The sequence below is a fragment of the Ursus maritimus genome, unplaced genomic scaffold (assembly GCF_017311325.1).
Source record: "Ursus maritimus isolate PB19 unplaced genomic scaffold, ASM1731132v1 scaffold_6, whole genome shotgun sequence".
In the NCBI taxonomy this organism is placed as follows: domain Eukaryota; kingdom Metazoa; phylum Chordata; class Mammalia; order Carnivora; family Ursidae; genus Ursus; species Ursus maritimus.
In genome coordinates, this window is record NW_024426774.1 from 30,841,524 (window position 1) to 30,858,249 (window position 16,726).

General features: G+C 34.4%; 1 protein-coding gene across 3 annotated transcripts in view; it reads right to left on the minus strand.

The window, feature by feature from the left end:
* Positions 1-16,726, minus strand: part of MAP4K3 (mitogen-activated protein kinase kinase kinase kinase 3) — a 181,544-nt gene that overhangs the window by 28,308 nt on the left and 136,510 nt on the right. For all 3 annotated transcript variants that reach the window (XR_005832815.1, XM_040623136.1, XM_040623137.1), the window contains 7 exons: positions 14,121-14,179; positions 8,060-8,098; positions 7,768-7,821; positions 5,651-5,693; positions 5,199-5,358; positions 4,244-4,356; positions 611-652 (listed from right to left, as the gene is read on the minus strand). Coding sequence is in view for 2 of the 3 variants with exons in the window: in XM_040623136.1 (XP_040479070.1) it covers positions 611-652; positions 4,244-4,356; positions 5,199-5,358; positions 5,651-5,693; positions 7,768-7,821; positions 8,060-8,098; positions 14,121-14,179 (510 nt within the window). In the remaining variant the exon portion in view is untranslated. The remainder of the gene's footprint in view (positions 1-610; positions 653-4,243; positions 4,357-5,198; positions 5,359-5,650; positions 5,694-7,767; positions 7,822-8,059; positions 8,099-14,120; positions 14,180-16,726) is intronic.

A 16,726-nucleotide genomic window follows, 5' to 3' on the forward strand; every position in this document is an offset into this window, starting at 1 on the left:
ACCTTCTAAATTAGCGTCACACTACATTTTAGGTTACAGGTTTGCAGCGGCAAAAATGCAGTTCTATCTATACTGATGCACAATTACACTGAGCTAATATAATTTTAATTCTAAGGCAGCACGGTCTAATAAAACAAAACAAAACAAACCAGGACAGAGTAGAACACAGGAGTGTACCTAGGAACTGGGTGGAGTTCTGTGATCTTGCAAAGATTCTGGGGTCTCAGTTTTACTCACAGTCAAAATAAGAGTTTGGGCCAGATGGTCCTTTAATGTTCCTTCTAGTTTTAAACTTCTGTTTTTGATAATTGAGAACACTAGGAAAAAATGTGTCAATCTACATTTTGTACTTCCTATTGTACCCATGTGCCTTAGAAGATATCAACACATTTTGGGATAAAGGAGCTTTAAAATGTATAATTTACCATAATTTTGTCTTGTAAAGCTACTTTTCAGATGTAACATTTAAATTAGCAATCTTCTAGATTTTTTTTTTATTAATAAAGGAGATTCTTTCAAACAGATAAAAATCTAACCAAAGATACACAGTCAAGCAATTATCTGTCATTGTATTTAGCTTGAAAACAACCTAGTTGATATTTATACTTACATGCACTTTAGGTGTTGGGGGTAGACCATTACTAATAGGCTTCTAGAAAAAGAATACATGCATGAATATACTTCTTTTGTTGCTGTTTGGTGTAACAATACTGTAGTTCAAACACACGTATCAAAATAAAATACATGAATACTTTCTTTTTGTAAAACGAAACAATACAGATAAGGCTGAAAAGTTCCCTATAGCCCTTGTATAGTCCACTTATTCCTGGTACTTGTCCCCCCCGCGCCCCCAAAAAAACTGGTTTAGAGTGTACCCTTCCAAGCCTTTTTTCTAGACAACGATATGCACTCATGTATTTGTGTATATTTCCATACCTCCTTTGTATGAATCCCCACAGAAAACACTGTGTGTGTGTGTGTGTGTGTGTGTGTGTGTGTGTGTGTGTGTTTTAGAACATGAATAGTTACGCACTGTTTTATCAACCTCTTCTTCGCCTTAATGCTGGATTTTGGACAGATCTTCCTATCAGTACACACAGATCTGGTCCATTTGTTTTAACTGTAGCACGGTATCAACATAATACTTTACTTAGCTATTACCTAATTATTACGGATATTTAAGTTATTTTCCATTTTTTACTATAACAACAATGCAGAAATGATCACCCTTGCATATACCTTACTATGGAATGTGTGAATAAATTTTTTAGGGTATGCTGTGAAGAGAGAAACTATTGGAACAAAGGGCTGTACCCTTTTACATTTTGGCAGATATTGACCGCCAAACTGTCTGAGTGCTTGCTCATTTCATATCATACCCACCAGCAATGTAGGAGCTCCCTGGTTCCTTATGGTCTTACAGACACTTAATGTTACCAAACTGATCAGTAAAAAATGTTTTCTCCTTACTTTGCATGGCTCTGATTGTTAGGAAGATTGAGAATATTTAAAAAACAGTTTATTCTCTTCTGTGAATTGTCTTTTCCCATTTTTTTAAACTGAGTTATTTTTTTCTTATCTATTTGTTGGAGTTCTTTATATAATCTAGATTTGAATACTTTTAAAAAAACATTTTATTTATTTATTTGTCAGAGAGAGAGAGAGAGAGAGTGAGTGAGCACAAGCGGGGTTATGGTAGGCAGAGGGAGAAGCAGGCTCCCCGCTGAGCAAGGAGCCTGATGTGGGACTTGATTCCAGGGCACCTGAGCTGAAGACAGACACTTAACCAACCAAGCCAACCAGGTGCCCTAGATTTGAATACTTTATCTATTAAATATATTACAAATGTCTTAACCTAATCTGTAAATTATCTTAACCTTGCTTACAATGTCAATTGAAGTTTTACATTCTGATGGATTCAAATATATCAATCACTGGTCAAAGTATACTGATAATTATAAGGAGAGTAAAAATAGCATAATCGTTCACCTACAACATGCTCAAGAATACCAGATATTTTTCCAAGGGGCTGCATGCCTGGAGTATACGACGTGTCCCCTGGAGAAGGAATCTCTTTGGAGAGAGATGATACTTTATTTATTTTTTTAAATGTAGTCTTTCCTAATTCAAGATAAACTCAGCCACTTTTTTTTTTTTTAAGATTTTATTCATTTATTTGTCAGAGAGAAAAAAAGAGAGAGAGGGCACAAGCAGGGGGAGTGACGGGAGAGGGAGAAGCAGGCTCCTGCTGAGCAAGGAGCCCGAAGTAGGATTCGATCCCAGGACCCTGGGATCATGACCTGAGCCAAAGGCAGATACTTAACCGACTGAGCCACCCAGTCGTCCTGAGATGATACTTCAAACATAAATTTTATGAAAGTCTAGATTTCTTTGGAGGTTAATCTAAATATTTTAAGGAATGACATCCTAATTTTTTTTCAATCTAAGTCAAAATTATCTAAATGATGTGACAAAAATTAACTAAAAAGCTACTTTCATATACATGATACAGATGAAATATTCTATGTAGTACTACTTCTGTAACTACTGATACTTTTGAAATTGAGACTATTTGAAATTTTACTTCATAGATATGTGTATGAGGATGTACAGCCTATTATGGCCACTAATTTCTGATAATGTTTTTCCATTTTGCAAATAATTTATGTACTTAGTTCTATATTGATGTCCTTAAATTATGTTAGATCATCTACTTCAGCAAAACATTTTTAATTAGGGAGCTCTGAATGCCAGATTTACATTAAGTATCGACAGAACTGGCTATAAATAATTTCAAGCTGCAGAAACTGTAATCATGTTTCAATATATCATGGATACTGTTTATCCTATAATACAGTCATGGACATATTTCAGAATTACTGAGACTGTTAGTTTCACTACTACCGTATAGCAGTTCCTTACCCTAATCACACGAGCTAACACAGTGATAAAAATGCATACATAAAAAATGTATACATCTCTCAAAGGTTCTTATGCTGCACTATAGAGTCATAAGGCTGTATATTTCTGTACCACTACATTAAGAGGGCTGCTAAAATTTAAACTGATGAAAACAAAAGGGCCCTGCTCGGTTGGGCAGACTTCATAAAAACTTACTCCTGAAGGGCATTTTATGCTTTTGTTAACAATGTCCTACCTAAATTTCACAAATTACAGTGGATAATCCCAGTTAAGTGCTTTAACTGAAAATAAAAAATGGTATATCATATTATGTCATGAAATCTTAAAAAAGTTGATTAGATATAGTACAAAAGCCTCTAGCAATGTGCTTACTACATAAAATCATAGCTATATGCACATAAACATTTTAAATGTATTATAAATATCTACAAAAACAAACTTTAGTATACACAAAAACTTTAAAAAAATACCATCTCATCTCATGCTGAATTGGGGATTTTAAGGATGTTTTGTTGTTTTAAGTTCTATGATGACAGACAAATGTCTTCTGATGATGAAGAGCAAATTCTTCACAAATGTTAAAATACTTTAATCCCCGATAAATAATATTTATTTATCTGTAACAGGAATAGCTGTTAAGGTTAATTTCATCTTTCCTGAAATGATATTTTATACCTACTGGAAAATTTTCCTCCTTGTTAGGTATTTTCTTTGAGTAAGAGTAGTAATACCATGAATTATGTAGCCTACAGTTAAAAACTTGTCCTAAGTTCTAGCTTTCCTTATGTGTCCATGTTCTTCTTCCCGTAACTTTTTTTTTTTTAAGATTTATTTATTTATTTGACAGAGAGACAGCCAGCGAGAGAGGGAACACAAGCAGGGGGAGTGGGAAAGGAAGAAGCAGGCTCCCAGCGGAGGAGCCTGATGTGGGGCTCGATCCCAGAACGCCGGGATCACGCCCTGAGCCGAAGGCAGACGCTTAACGACCGCGCTACCCAGGCGCCCCTCCCATAACTTTTTGAGATTGAAAAAAGAACTAACTTTTTAAGAATCAATCTTATCTCCATGAGAATAATAATAGTTACCTGTATGCAGAAGGCCACATTTTATAATACATCATTATAACCAACTGGCCATCATTCAAAGTTTGCCACAGCAACGTTACTTTTTTTTAAGATTTAAGCAATCTATTATTATAATTAATATATTAAATACCATATTGTAAAATATGTAATTGCTAGTTTCATTAATTATAATAACAAAACTAACTTAACTATGAGAAAGAAAAATACAAGGAGAGCTTATAAATATAAATACCTACTGGTACATCTTTCTTTTCTTTCCTTGAAGGGTTTGTGCCTCTGTGTTCATTCTGTTGTTGATATAATGAACCATCTCGTTCACCATTTAACTGGAAGGAGCTCACTCCATTTCCTTCAGTGAGATGTTTAAATATATTTAAAAAGGATTAATTTTCATGAAAACTTTCATTCAGAAAATTACCAAGTAGGAAAGAAAAATCCGATCTCTCAGATGGTTTTCTGCCTTCATTTGGGATCACCCCATCAGAAATATTTAGTAATGAAGAACGAGTCTGATGCACATGTTCTGCTCCTTACATCTCTTTTTTCATATAGACAAATTTACAATCAGGTTATGTCTAAGCACATGTATTTGTGTAAAAGACAAACACTGAATATATAACTACTTTCAGGAAAGGGGCAATTTACACTACGTTATCCAGGAAACTTTAATTATTCTTTTTTAAATTGCGTCTTATGCATAATATGCAAGAATATAGTATTAAAACAACATCTAGGATTAATTTGGAGGCAAACACCTAGCAATACTGACAATCTTTTTCTAAAAATGATAAAATAAAATGAAGAAGTTAGAGTACCCTCCTCTTTTTCTAAAACACAAGTAGCCTACAACCAAAAACACACCGTCCTGTTTGGTCAGAGTTCAGTCTCTTCAGTTGCCATGCTAAGATAAATGATGAACTGAACATTCCCAATTCTCCAGAGGGAAGAGGCTAGATATGAGATGAGAAACAAGGACATCTGAATCCCAGAACGGGTCACAGGTAATCCTGTCATATAAACACTACAAACCATGTGACAAAAAGCAGAAAACATCTCTATAGTTGTTGTCTTCCTCTTCCCCTCTCTCAAAGAAATTTCAAATACTCTCTTAAAATAAAGATACCCTCCATTTTTTTCACACAGTACTAAACCCTGGTAACATGCTTATCTCACCCTCCCTTCCCCCATTACCTAAAGCAATTGGCTTTTGTGGAGGTAATCTGGGAGGTGGTGGTCTAGGCGGAACTTGGGATGGTTTTGCTGGGCTCTCCGACGTGGGACATCTCTTGATGGTTCCTTGATTATCATCCTCAGTAGAATGAGTTTCCTGTGGTATGAATATGGACTTAGGCTGAAATAATACAGAAAAGGAGACCAATGATTAAACATGAAATTATTCATGTTTCATTCAAAAGGAAAAATATGAAACATTTTTCCTGAAGTAAAAAGTGGGATAATTAAAAAAAGACAAACAAATATAACCACAATCATCTATATCATGGTTGGTAACTTGTTCATGATTTTTTTTTGTGGATCCCAAATGAAAATAAGCTACAAAGAAACTATTAATACAGTACTACAGTGGCAGAACAATCACACATACACACACACGTTAACTCAAATTGAAAAACAACCCTGCTTACCTTTGGTGGCAAAGGAGGTGGAACTTTCGCTTTCATGGTTGAACTATAAAAACATGACAGTTCAGAATCAGAATTGAATTATTACTAAAATATAATTAATTTTTCATAGATACGGAAGAAAATTTGCATAAACAAGTTCCTTTTTCTGAGATTATGAGCGTTTTCCAAAATATTCTGTGAAATGCTCAAGTTATACTGAATGAAGTTTTATTCAGAAGTAATTAAGGAGATATGTTTTCTTGGTTTCAAATTAAAACAGGAAAAGATAACTACAATTCCAGTTTATATCAATTGGAAGGTAATTATAATAAAAACATAAGCAGCAATTAGTTTAGGGAAAAATAGCAAAATGATATAGTATAAAAATATATTACAATGTAAGCTTTTTACTACTTTTAGGTATGAAATATCTCTGATAAAGCTCATCAAAAGCTACGTACATTTGCTGCAAAATTTTAGGTAGAATTTATTTGATTGAAGCTAAAATTCATTACAACTCAGGATTGGCATTTTAGATGTACAAAAAAATTAAAAGATGATCGAGCATTAACTCTCAGATGAGGAGAGGGAGGCCCCAAGAGGTTAAGTGGCCTGAGTCAAGGTCACAGAGTAGTGAGGTACAAAGGAAGACCTATGCCTCCATGCCTCCAGCTGCTAGTCAGGTGTCACTCTACCATGAAACTGCACCTTTCTTAAAAGGGGGAAAAACAAAAATCTAAAAAAACTACGTATCAATGCTTACATAAGTGAAAATATTCCCTCTTTAAAAATACACTTATATCCAATGTATGTGTTTATTTAAAACATATCAGATGAAATTTATTCAACAAAGTACAAGCCTCTGTAGTTGTAGTAATAATTATAGCATCTACCAATTACTAATTTACAACATTAAATTACAAGATATATTTCCTGTGTTTGTCATCAATTAGTTTCTTTCAAAGTTCTTTGTCATCAGTCAGTGCTATGAACTGAGTTTTGTCCACCAAAATTCCTATCTTGAAGCCCAAACCCCCCACGTGATTATTATCTGGACACAGGGCTTCTAGAAGGTAATTACGGTTAAAGGAGGTTCTAAGGGTGGTCCTGACCCAACAGGACCTTATAAGAAGATGAAGAGATTACTCTTTCTTTCTCTCCATGTACACATCAAGAAAAGATGATGCGAGGACACAGCAAGGAGGCAGCTGTCTACAACCCAGGAATAGGGCCCCCTACCAGGAACTGAATGGGCAGTTACTTTATCTTAGACACCCAAGACTCCAGAGCTGTGACAAATCTCTGTTATTCAAGTCACTCAGTCCATGGTATTTTCTTATGGCAGACGGAGCTAAGACAGACTTGCTTGGTACCAAGAAGTGGGGTACTGCTATAACAAATACCCAAATATGTGGAAACAGCTTTGGAACTGAGTAACGGGTAGAGGCTGGAAGAGTTCTAAGGTACATGCTAGAAATATGGACTTTAAGAGTGATTCTGATGAACGACCAGAAAGAGGAGAGATGGAGGAAAGTTTCCATCTTCTTAGAGAATATATAAATAATCACCAACAGAATGTTGGTAGAATGTGGACATTAAAAGCCATTCTGCTGGGGTCTTAGATGGAAATGATGAATATATTATCGGAAACGGGAGGAAAGGTAATCCCTCTGAGAGGAGACAACTTGGCTGAATTGTGCTCATATTCTAGTGTTTAGTGGAAGGTCAACCGAGGTCATAAGAGTGAGGTCCTCATGAGACAGGAAAAGGGGGAGAGATTTCTGTCTCTGCATGCCTGGACTGAGGAAAGCCCATGTTGAGAACATGGTGAAAAGGCAGCCACGTGCAGGCCTGAAAGAGACCTCTCACCAGGAACTAAACTGGCCAGCAGCTCGAGCCCGAACCTCCCAGCCTCCAGAACTATGAGATCAATTGTTTAAACCACCAGGCTATGGTTATTTTGTTAATGTTGCTTGAGCTAACACAACTAGAATAGAGAAAGAGATAGAAACTGTGGTATAACCCATAATACTATGTTACTAATGACATTAAGATTACTGCCAATATTAAGCTGTCAGATTTATGAAATTAAACCAAATGACACGTTTTCGTTTATCAAAAACAGAAACAGAACTTACTGTTTAGATTCATCATCATCCCCTTCATCATCTTCTAAATGCGCCACATGCCCTCTAAGGACAAAGGATAATTCCACTGTTACTAAACGGACTTTACCAAATGGCTTAAGAAGAAATTTTAGAAAATGCAGGAAGGGCTACTGCAAGACAGAATTTTATTTCTGCAGCTTTATAGTATTCAGAATTAAACAACAACAAGACAACCTTCGGCTACGTGACAGAGAAGGGGGCAAAGAGACTTTACTCATCTATGACATAAAGTTTTTTAAGCTTAATTAAAAATCAAAATTACCGCTGATGTAATTCTTCTTCAACAGACTTCAGAAGACTCCTTAAAAGAAAACAAAAGCAAGAACAAAAAATGTGAATAAATAAGCAAAGGTATAGCAAGTACATATTTTCATCACTTTTACCTTACCCACAAACTTTTAAATTACTTTTTACTGTTCATTAACATCCGCTACAATGATCTCTATACCATAGGACGTCAAGTTATATTTAATAATATATCTATATTTTCTGTTGCTAATGTCTTTATACATGTATTTGAAATGAACAAAATAAATCCTAATGTTTACTGAAAAATACCAATTCAAACAGAGAACAACCCACCATGAAATGTCACAATAGGACTGACAAAACCATAATTGCAGGGTCATAGTCAGGGGTTTCCAGGACTCAAATTTTACCTGGAACATTTTACCTGACACCTGAAATTATATTTTCTTTTTCTTAAAATAAGGAAGGTGACACACTTTAAAAAAAACATGCTCTCAGGCAATCCTACAAAATGAAACTCAACAGGTTGGATCTCTGCAAAAGCATGCATGCATGTGATGTGAATACATGAATGTAGTAGCACTTGGCTTTCACGGAAGACGCTCACTTACCTGAAGCATCTGTTCTCCAGTGGTGTACTGGCAAACACATTTACACTTTTGGGAGACTAAGCCTGTATCAGACCAGGTGTGAGGATTTTATCATTAGGAGCAATTTATGAAACTTTGATATTCAGGAATGTAAGAGAGCACTCGTGGCATTCCTGAAGTTCCCTTACTTCTTGTCACTGCAAGTTCATGCAGCGTATTTCCTATGTTACACTCTTCAAGCATAAAAACTCCATAGCTTTCTTAAAGCCAATGGGATAGGAGGATACATGGTTACCAGATTACGGAGGTGAAAGTGAGTCAACAGAAAACTTACTCTCCTTGAAAGTTGTAAGGCAGTACCTTCTAATCATTCTCCCCCTCTGATATGTATTGGAAAAAACTGCCCTTAGAATTATCAAAACATAAAACCAGAGAAACTGAAAGGAATGGTTAGCTGGTATAAACAATTAATAGAACAGATTTTGGTCTTCAAATATCTTAATTAGGCCAGCTTACTAACAATCTAAATATTAAAAAACGACAAAGCTCTAAATCAAGTGTAAATGACATGGGAAAGCCATAAACTAATTGCAAATCCTGTTCTGCAGATCAAAAAAATTGCGGTATTTCAGTCAAATCTATCATCTAACTCACAAAGCTCTTCAGGGGCCAGCTCTAGGAAGGCAGGAGCCTCTGACTAGAAGCAGGATGGCAAACCGATGCCAGGTTATGAAGCAAAGTGAGCCTGAATCTGAGTCCTGCCTCTGTCCCTGTAAGCTGCGTGGCCTTCAATAAGTTATCTGCAATGCTTCAGTTTCCGTATCTATAAAACAGGAATTATAACAATTATAACCTACATCGAAGTGTTTATCTGATACACTGAATATGGGTAAAATGCTTAGAATAGTAATTCAGAATACACTAAGTACTCAATTAGTATTTTCTTTATTATGACTGACTGAGCAACATTTCTTTAGCAATTCTGTAAGTGTGGTCTAGGGATCTCCAAGGTCCCTTGGTCTCCTGTAGGGGGTCTGCAAGAACAAAACTATTTTCATACTGCATATAATAAAAAAAGCATTTACCCTTTGCACTCTTGTTCTTTCATTGAGAATGAAACTCTGGAGTTTTCCAGAGATTACAAAATGCATGTTAACAGAACAGATTAATAGCAGATACGAGAATCCAGCTGTCTTCTACTAAGCCAGATATTAAAGAGATTTGCAAAAAATGTAAAACAATGACACTTTTTTTTTTTTTAAAGACTTTATTTATTTAGTTGACAGAGATAGAGACAGCCAGCGAGAGAGGGAACACAAGCAGGGGGAGTGGGAGAGGAAGAAGCAGACTCATAGCAGAGGAGCCTGATGTGGGGCTCGATCCCGTAACGCCGGGATCACTCCCTGAGCCGAAGGCAGATGCTTAACCGCTGTGCCACCCAGGCGCCCCAACAATGACACTTTTCTTACTATTACTTTGTTTCAGAAAAATCTAGCTGTTTTTCATAAAAAATGTTATTAGTGGGCCTCAACAAAAAGTCAGTTGAATTACACTGACATATATAAAATCTATTATCACAATTATTTGCTGCTCCTAAGTCTCATGAGAGGAATCAAGTGGTGTTACAAGGAAGGTATCATAAAGCGGTGGCATTTAAATTGATCCTTAATGATGACAAATTTTTTTTAATACACACACACAAAATGTTATTTATGATAACATGTAACGAGTATATTACTATTTTAAATAAGTAAATATTTTGAAAAGTTCTCAGTGTAAATTTCTGATACTATAAATATTGACAGTTTTAACCCATAGAAACAAAAGCTCACTGGAGTTCTCAATAATTTTTAAGATTGTAAAGGATCGTGAGACCAAAAATTGAAGAAGCACTGCTTTAAACTATTCTACTAAGTTAAACATAGTAACTCTGAAGTATACAGTGGGCTTTTATATCCTTTTAGAAGATATGAAAAACACTTTCTTACACACATGACAACAGTTTTGGGGGCACCTTTTTCCAGCAGAGAATATTCAAATTTGAAAATAATTAAAAAGGAAATTCAAAATGTAGTTTATTTTCAATTACCATATTTAATTGGACTTACATGGCATTCCACTTTTTAAAAAAGAATCTTCCTGAGAGTGTTAGGTTCTCCAAGAATAAGAGAGAAAAGCTTAATAAGATCATAGAAAAGCAGCTAGCCTATGCCTAGGGACTCACGTAAATTTATTGTTTATTTACTTGTAAATCTCCTACTATGTGTTACAGATACTTTGTTAATACAGTTATACGATTCATGAAGTTTTAATGAAAAGTAGGATATATGATTTGCTTTTCAGGCTTTACAAAAGAAAAAATGAAACACGGCTAAATCTGCTAGGAGGTTCATTTACAGTAAATACTGTATCTTGAGAGCCCTAGAGAAATATGTGACACTGATTTAATCACTAAGATTGGGTGCTCTACAATAAACAGTGTCAATATTCACTAGCCCATGTGGATTCTTCTGTTATGGAAATTTTAGAAAGTAATGAACAAAATAAAACAGAACGATGCCCACAGATACTGAGAGTTACTAAGTCAATCGAAAATAATTAGGAAATCTGGATGAAAAGTTAGAAATGGAACAATATGCAAACATAGATTTAACTGGTGAAGTGAAGAAACTTATACAGGGAAGTAAAAACCACAGCCAAAATATTCAGCATATTCAAATTAGCTAAGAAATTCACGCTGCTGGTTACTAAAATCTGAAATTGCCTAAATGGCTCAAAAAAAATCTTTATTGTCCCAATTATATTTGAAGACAAAACAAAAAAACTTCCTATTTCTTTAAAACCAAAGAGCAATTTTATTCACTTGTATTCACTTGCTCTTAAAATCAACAATTACTTACTGAGTAAATACTACAGATAAGGGCAATTAATAAGTATTTATTAAACCCCAACTGTCCTAAATGCTTTGCAATGATTACTACATTTCACCCTTAGCACCCTACCAGGCAAGAACTATTATAATCCCCATTTTACTAGAGAAAACTGAGGTTAATTTCTCAAAGTCACATAGCTTACAGGAAGAGAGCGTTCTGACTCCAGATCTGACGTTTACTACTACTACACACAATTGTGCCAGGAACTGTGTAATTCAGTTTACTCTTTTCACCATTATTTAAGTCTTTAGAAGAGAATCTATCGTTAGAATTTCTGCTCTACATTAAAAACAAAATCAGAAATAATTTAGTTTTCTTTTAAAAATAGTATTTTTTTGGTTTTAAATGATCAGAAAAGTTGATCCTAATAATAACAGCATTCAAAAGAAAAGAAAACCCAGTAAGTCAAAATACATATCATTCTTTTAAAAACAAAACAAAACAGGGGCGCCTGGGTGGCACAGCGGTTAAGCGTCTGCCTTCGGCTCAGGGCGTGATCCCGGCGTTACGGGATCGAGCCCCACGTCAGGCTCCTCTACTATGAGCCTGCTTCTTCCTCTCCCACTCCCCCTGCTTGTGTTCCCTCTCTCGCTGGCTGTCTCTATCTCTGTCAAATAAATAAAAATAAAATCTTTAAAAAAAAAAAATAAATAAAAACAAAACAAAACAAAACAACCAAACTATCTTAGTTCCTGTTTGGTCTGGAATAGGTAGAAACCCATAAATGGAAATCTGTCTGCCTGATCACCTATGGAGAAAGCAGGAAATCCTGTGAGTTTTAAAACACTGCCTAGTCACAAGAATAAAGCAGACGTATCAGTACAGTAAGAGAAGTGCTACATCCATGCTCATGTCACATGTATGTATATACCTGTACACGAAACACAGCCAAAGGTCAAATTTTTGGCCAACCTACCTTGCCAGTGATTCGTTATATAGAATACAGTTCCTTAAGCAGGGATCCAATTAATCAAAAAATGAAGGTTGGGCAAATTATTAACATTTTACCTAGCCAAAGTAACTATATATTATGAAAATGTCTAACAATTAGAAATGGGAACTAAGGAATCTGGAAAAGCATTTAGTGATGGGTCATATTTTTTTTTGCATTCCTGCAAGTATATAATTTAAAAATAATTTCAAAATGAACCAAAAAAGGACAAATGAAATATTTCTCCAAATTATCCACTGTCTCTTAAAATTTGCTAACAAGGTCCTTAAAACCAGTGACTTTAAATTTAGACAAAACAACATAAAAAGCACTTCAGAATTTTTATTTGCTAACCACTATGAGACAAACTTTCTTTGCTGTCTATCAACGAATCAGGACAGATTACAAATAGCACATAGTTACTCTTTAGATAAAATTTCATTTGTCTACGAGGGAAATTTTAAGCTTATTTTCCATTTTAGGAAACCTAAATCAGGTTAATTTAAAAAAAAAAACAAACACCTCATCATATTTAACTGAAGTTTTAGCTTAAATCAAAACTAATGCATTTCTCTAGGTTGTCATTCAAAGTCTTTCCTCAGTGTTGAGAAAAGAGGGTGTACTGAAACACTGAGTCTATAAAAAAGGAGAGAGACATGATTTTGCATTACCTTTAAATGCGAGCTACTCGTCTTTAGTCACCATTTCTCAACTGCTTAAAGTATGGATGTAAGTATATTTCTCAACTCTCTAATGGAAGTGAAATCATATGTTGAAATTTTAAGTTGTTCTGATTATTAAAATAGTATCTACCTTGCTGGGAGATTTTGGCAATTTAAACAGTATTTCCTTACAAATTAGATTTTATAATGACAATCTATTCACGAACTCGGGAAATAAGAACCTACTGGGAACAGCAGAGTCCTGTCCCCTTCCCTTGCTGACTCAGGACTGCAAGCACCTTAAATTGTTACACCTTGTAAGCTGCCTTTTCACCACAGTGCTGCACCATCCAGACAGGTGCCTGGCATAGAGGAGGCCTTTAATAATTGTTGGATTTACTTCTTGCATGAATTGATAATTCTTAAGACACCAGACACATTTTAACTACTACCTACTTTTTGAAAAGCTCTTAATGGCTAAAAAGTCAGGATAAAGGTTTCTAAACAGTATGAATATTCCCAGCTATTTTTAGAGCCAACACACGTGGGACATGACCAAAGCAAGTTTTATAAGGAATAAACAGGTCAACTTTAAAAATAAAAGAAAAAAAATCCTGAAACATATATTGTCTTCAGTTGGAATGTACTTCATTTTTTTCTAACAAGTAAGGTCTACAGAGTAGCATGATATAAAAAACTTAAGGTGATCGTCCCCATTATGACAGCTACTGACTAAATAATTAGCAAAGTAGCAATGAAGAAAAGTTAAAAGCATATTATAAAACATATCTACCAGACTAACACATTTAATTCTGGAAATATTAAAATATATTTATATATTAAATATTATATATAATAAAATATACAATAAATATAAATACATAATATAATAAATACATTAAAGTATAAAGTAACTCAATTGTGAATTTAAATTTAATTTAAAAAGAACTTTACTTACTTGTTTGCACCCAAAAAGTAACTACTTTGGTGTCCTTGTCCATATTCTAGCTGTAGATCCTAATAGTATAAAATAACATATTCAGCAAAAGAGTAGTATATTACAAATCATGATACACAAATAGATATATTTTAAAAGAGAAACCCCAGACTGCAAATAAATCTGTATTGCTATATGTTCTTTAACAAAAAAAAGGCATAGTAGGACTTCCAACAATGAAAGATGTCAGAAGTTTGTAATTGTGATTTAAGTATTTATTTAAGTTCAGTATTTTTCTGGGAACTTGTCTGAATAATAAACACAAGTTTCATTTATGGTTATTGCTTTTGTAATTAAAATTTGTAAAAATCAGTTTTTAGAAAGAAAAATGCTCAAATAAGATATTTGACATCAAGCTATAATGAAGCAAAAATGAGTACAGAAGAAAACAAGCAACAAAAATCTTGACCTTGTATATAAGATCTGTGATAATTATGTATATATACACATTGACATATTTCTACTATTGCTTCACGCAGATGATAATTTTTTAAAGATATAGAGTAGGGTGCTCTTTTTAAGTAAATTACATAGATGAATATGCACAAGGTTGTAAATTATCCTTAAAGGATTTTTAATAATTTTTTAAAGAGTTAAGCAGAAGAACTTCAAATGAGTATTACCAAAGTCGTTCCTTAACTAAACATTTCCACTGAATGCTACAGGCTGTAGAGAGTTAAGAAGTGAAATTTAAAGGGACTAACAATATGTATCAATTCAAATGCCATTTCGAGAAAAAAAAAAAGTTTTCTAACAACCATGGAAAGTACAAAGTAAAGCTTCACTTCCTCCCTTTTTTTAAGTCACTGTATTTCAAGCACGGTTTTAACAATAAAGGGGGAATATTTAACATCTTATGTGAATTTTATTTTCATCAGAATATAGTGTACTTAAAGTGTTTTCTAATTACAGAAGATATTGCCAAATGCACAATCAGGATTTAGCGCAAAAGATACTTCCTTTGAGTAGCCTTCCAAGACTGTGCACGAAAAGGTGCGACCTTTTCCATGTCTCCACAGCATTTAATACAAGTTCTCCTCTAGCACTTAGACTGTCTTTTAATTAATTTATTTACCAGTCTATAAAAATAGGAGCCAGGCTGTGAGCTCCTCAAACAAAGGGAAGCTATTAAATCCACCTTTCTTTCCTACAGCCCAGGGTCTAGAATAGTACCTGGTATACACTAACTAGGCCCTTAAATAAATGCTTATTTATTTTCTGTTTATTTTCCTGCAAATGGACAACTAACACTTCAGCCTTGTTAAGATACACAAATTCTAGATCACAAAAAAATTAAGCCTAGGAATATGAGGGTTCTAGGCAATACATTGCATTTAAGTGAAACGCACTTTAACGTTTAAGTACTCAAGCACCTGTCAAAAAGTTAACTGATGAAAAACAGAATCAAAATCCTGGTTCAGACAAGACTCAGATTTTGTCTTCTTCAGTATTTCCGTGCTTTCATGCATAATAAATGGTCTTACCAGTGACAGAAAAGTAATATATCATAAACAAATAAGATCAGTCAACTCTCACACTGGTATCACATGAAATTCTAATGAAAAAGGATACCTGTTCTAATTCATAATAATATATCTTAATGGGATGATAGCACTGTTATCATAAGACTGCCAAACAACTATGCTGCATAATTTAAGTGGTCATGACTTTGTACAGGAACCTTTAAACTTCGGCATTCAGTAAAGAGAAGGACTAATCTCAGTTAACGCACTTCTAAATTCAAGTCTGTTTTCTTCAGCTATAGGAAACTGCACCACCTCTACCATATCAGCAATCTCTTTAGCCAAAAGACTCTCTTAAGCCCTTAATCGAATAATGGCTTCTAGAAGTGTGCATTTGTGCAGAGTGGCCATGGTTTCTGTTACATAAACACAGATGTGGCTGTTGTAGGAACAGTCAGCTTATGATACATGACAACTACCAGGTTGATGACAATGATTTTTAAAAAAGTTAATTGAGATTAGCAGACTACTTAGGAAGGTAAGAGAAGAGTCTAAAATAACTAGTGTAGTATTTTAATAGAAAATTGAACATAGGTTCATATGCAGAATAACATTCACGCCAGGGAGAAGTTGCAGATACATTCAAGTCAGATGATTAAATGCGTCATGTGTCAAGCCCTACCAGGAAAGCTAAAATTAAAAGGGGCTCATTCTTTATTAATTCCTTCTCCATAAATCAAGTTATGTTTTTAGCAACCATGGAACAAAAACAATCTGCTAGGAATGTCATCAAGTAAAAGAATTACACTAAGTCCTTTTAGTAAGTATTGAATCTCATTTAACTCAACTAGTATTTACTTAGAACCTATTATATGCCAGGAATTCAGACAGTAAATCATTCAAGGAAAATGAGAAGAAATAAAAAGAAAAGGCAGAAAAGTAAAACTTGGGCAAAGTTAGTAGCTATTTATATAGCTTCAGAACAGTCTAAGAAAGATTGATCTAAAATGCTTGTCAAGTAGTACTTGGAAGCTTTTCTATAATAGAAAAATGCTACCAAAATCATGCTTGGAAAAGCACTCAAGATAACCCTAGACGATGGTA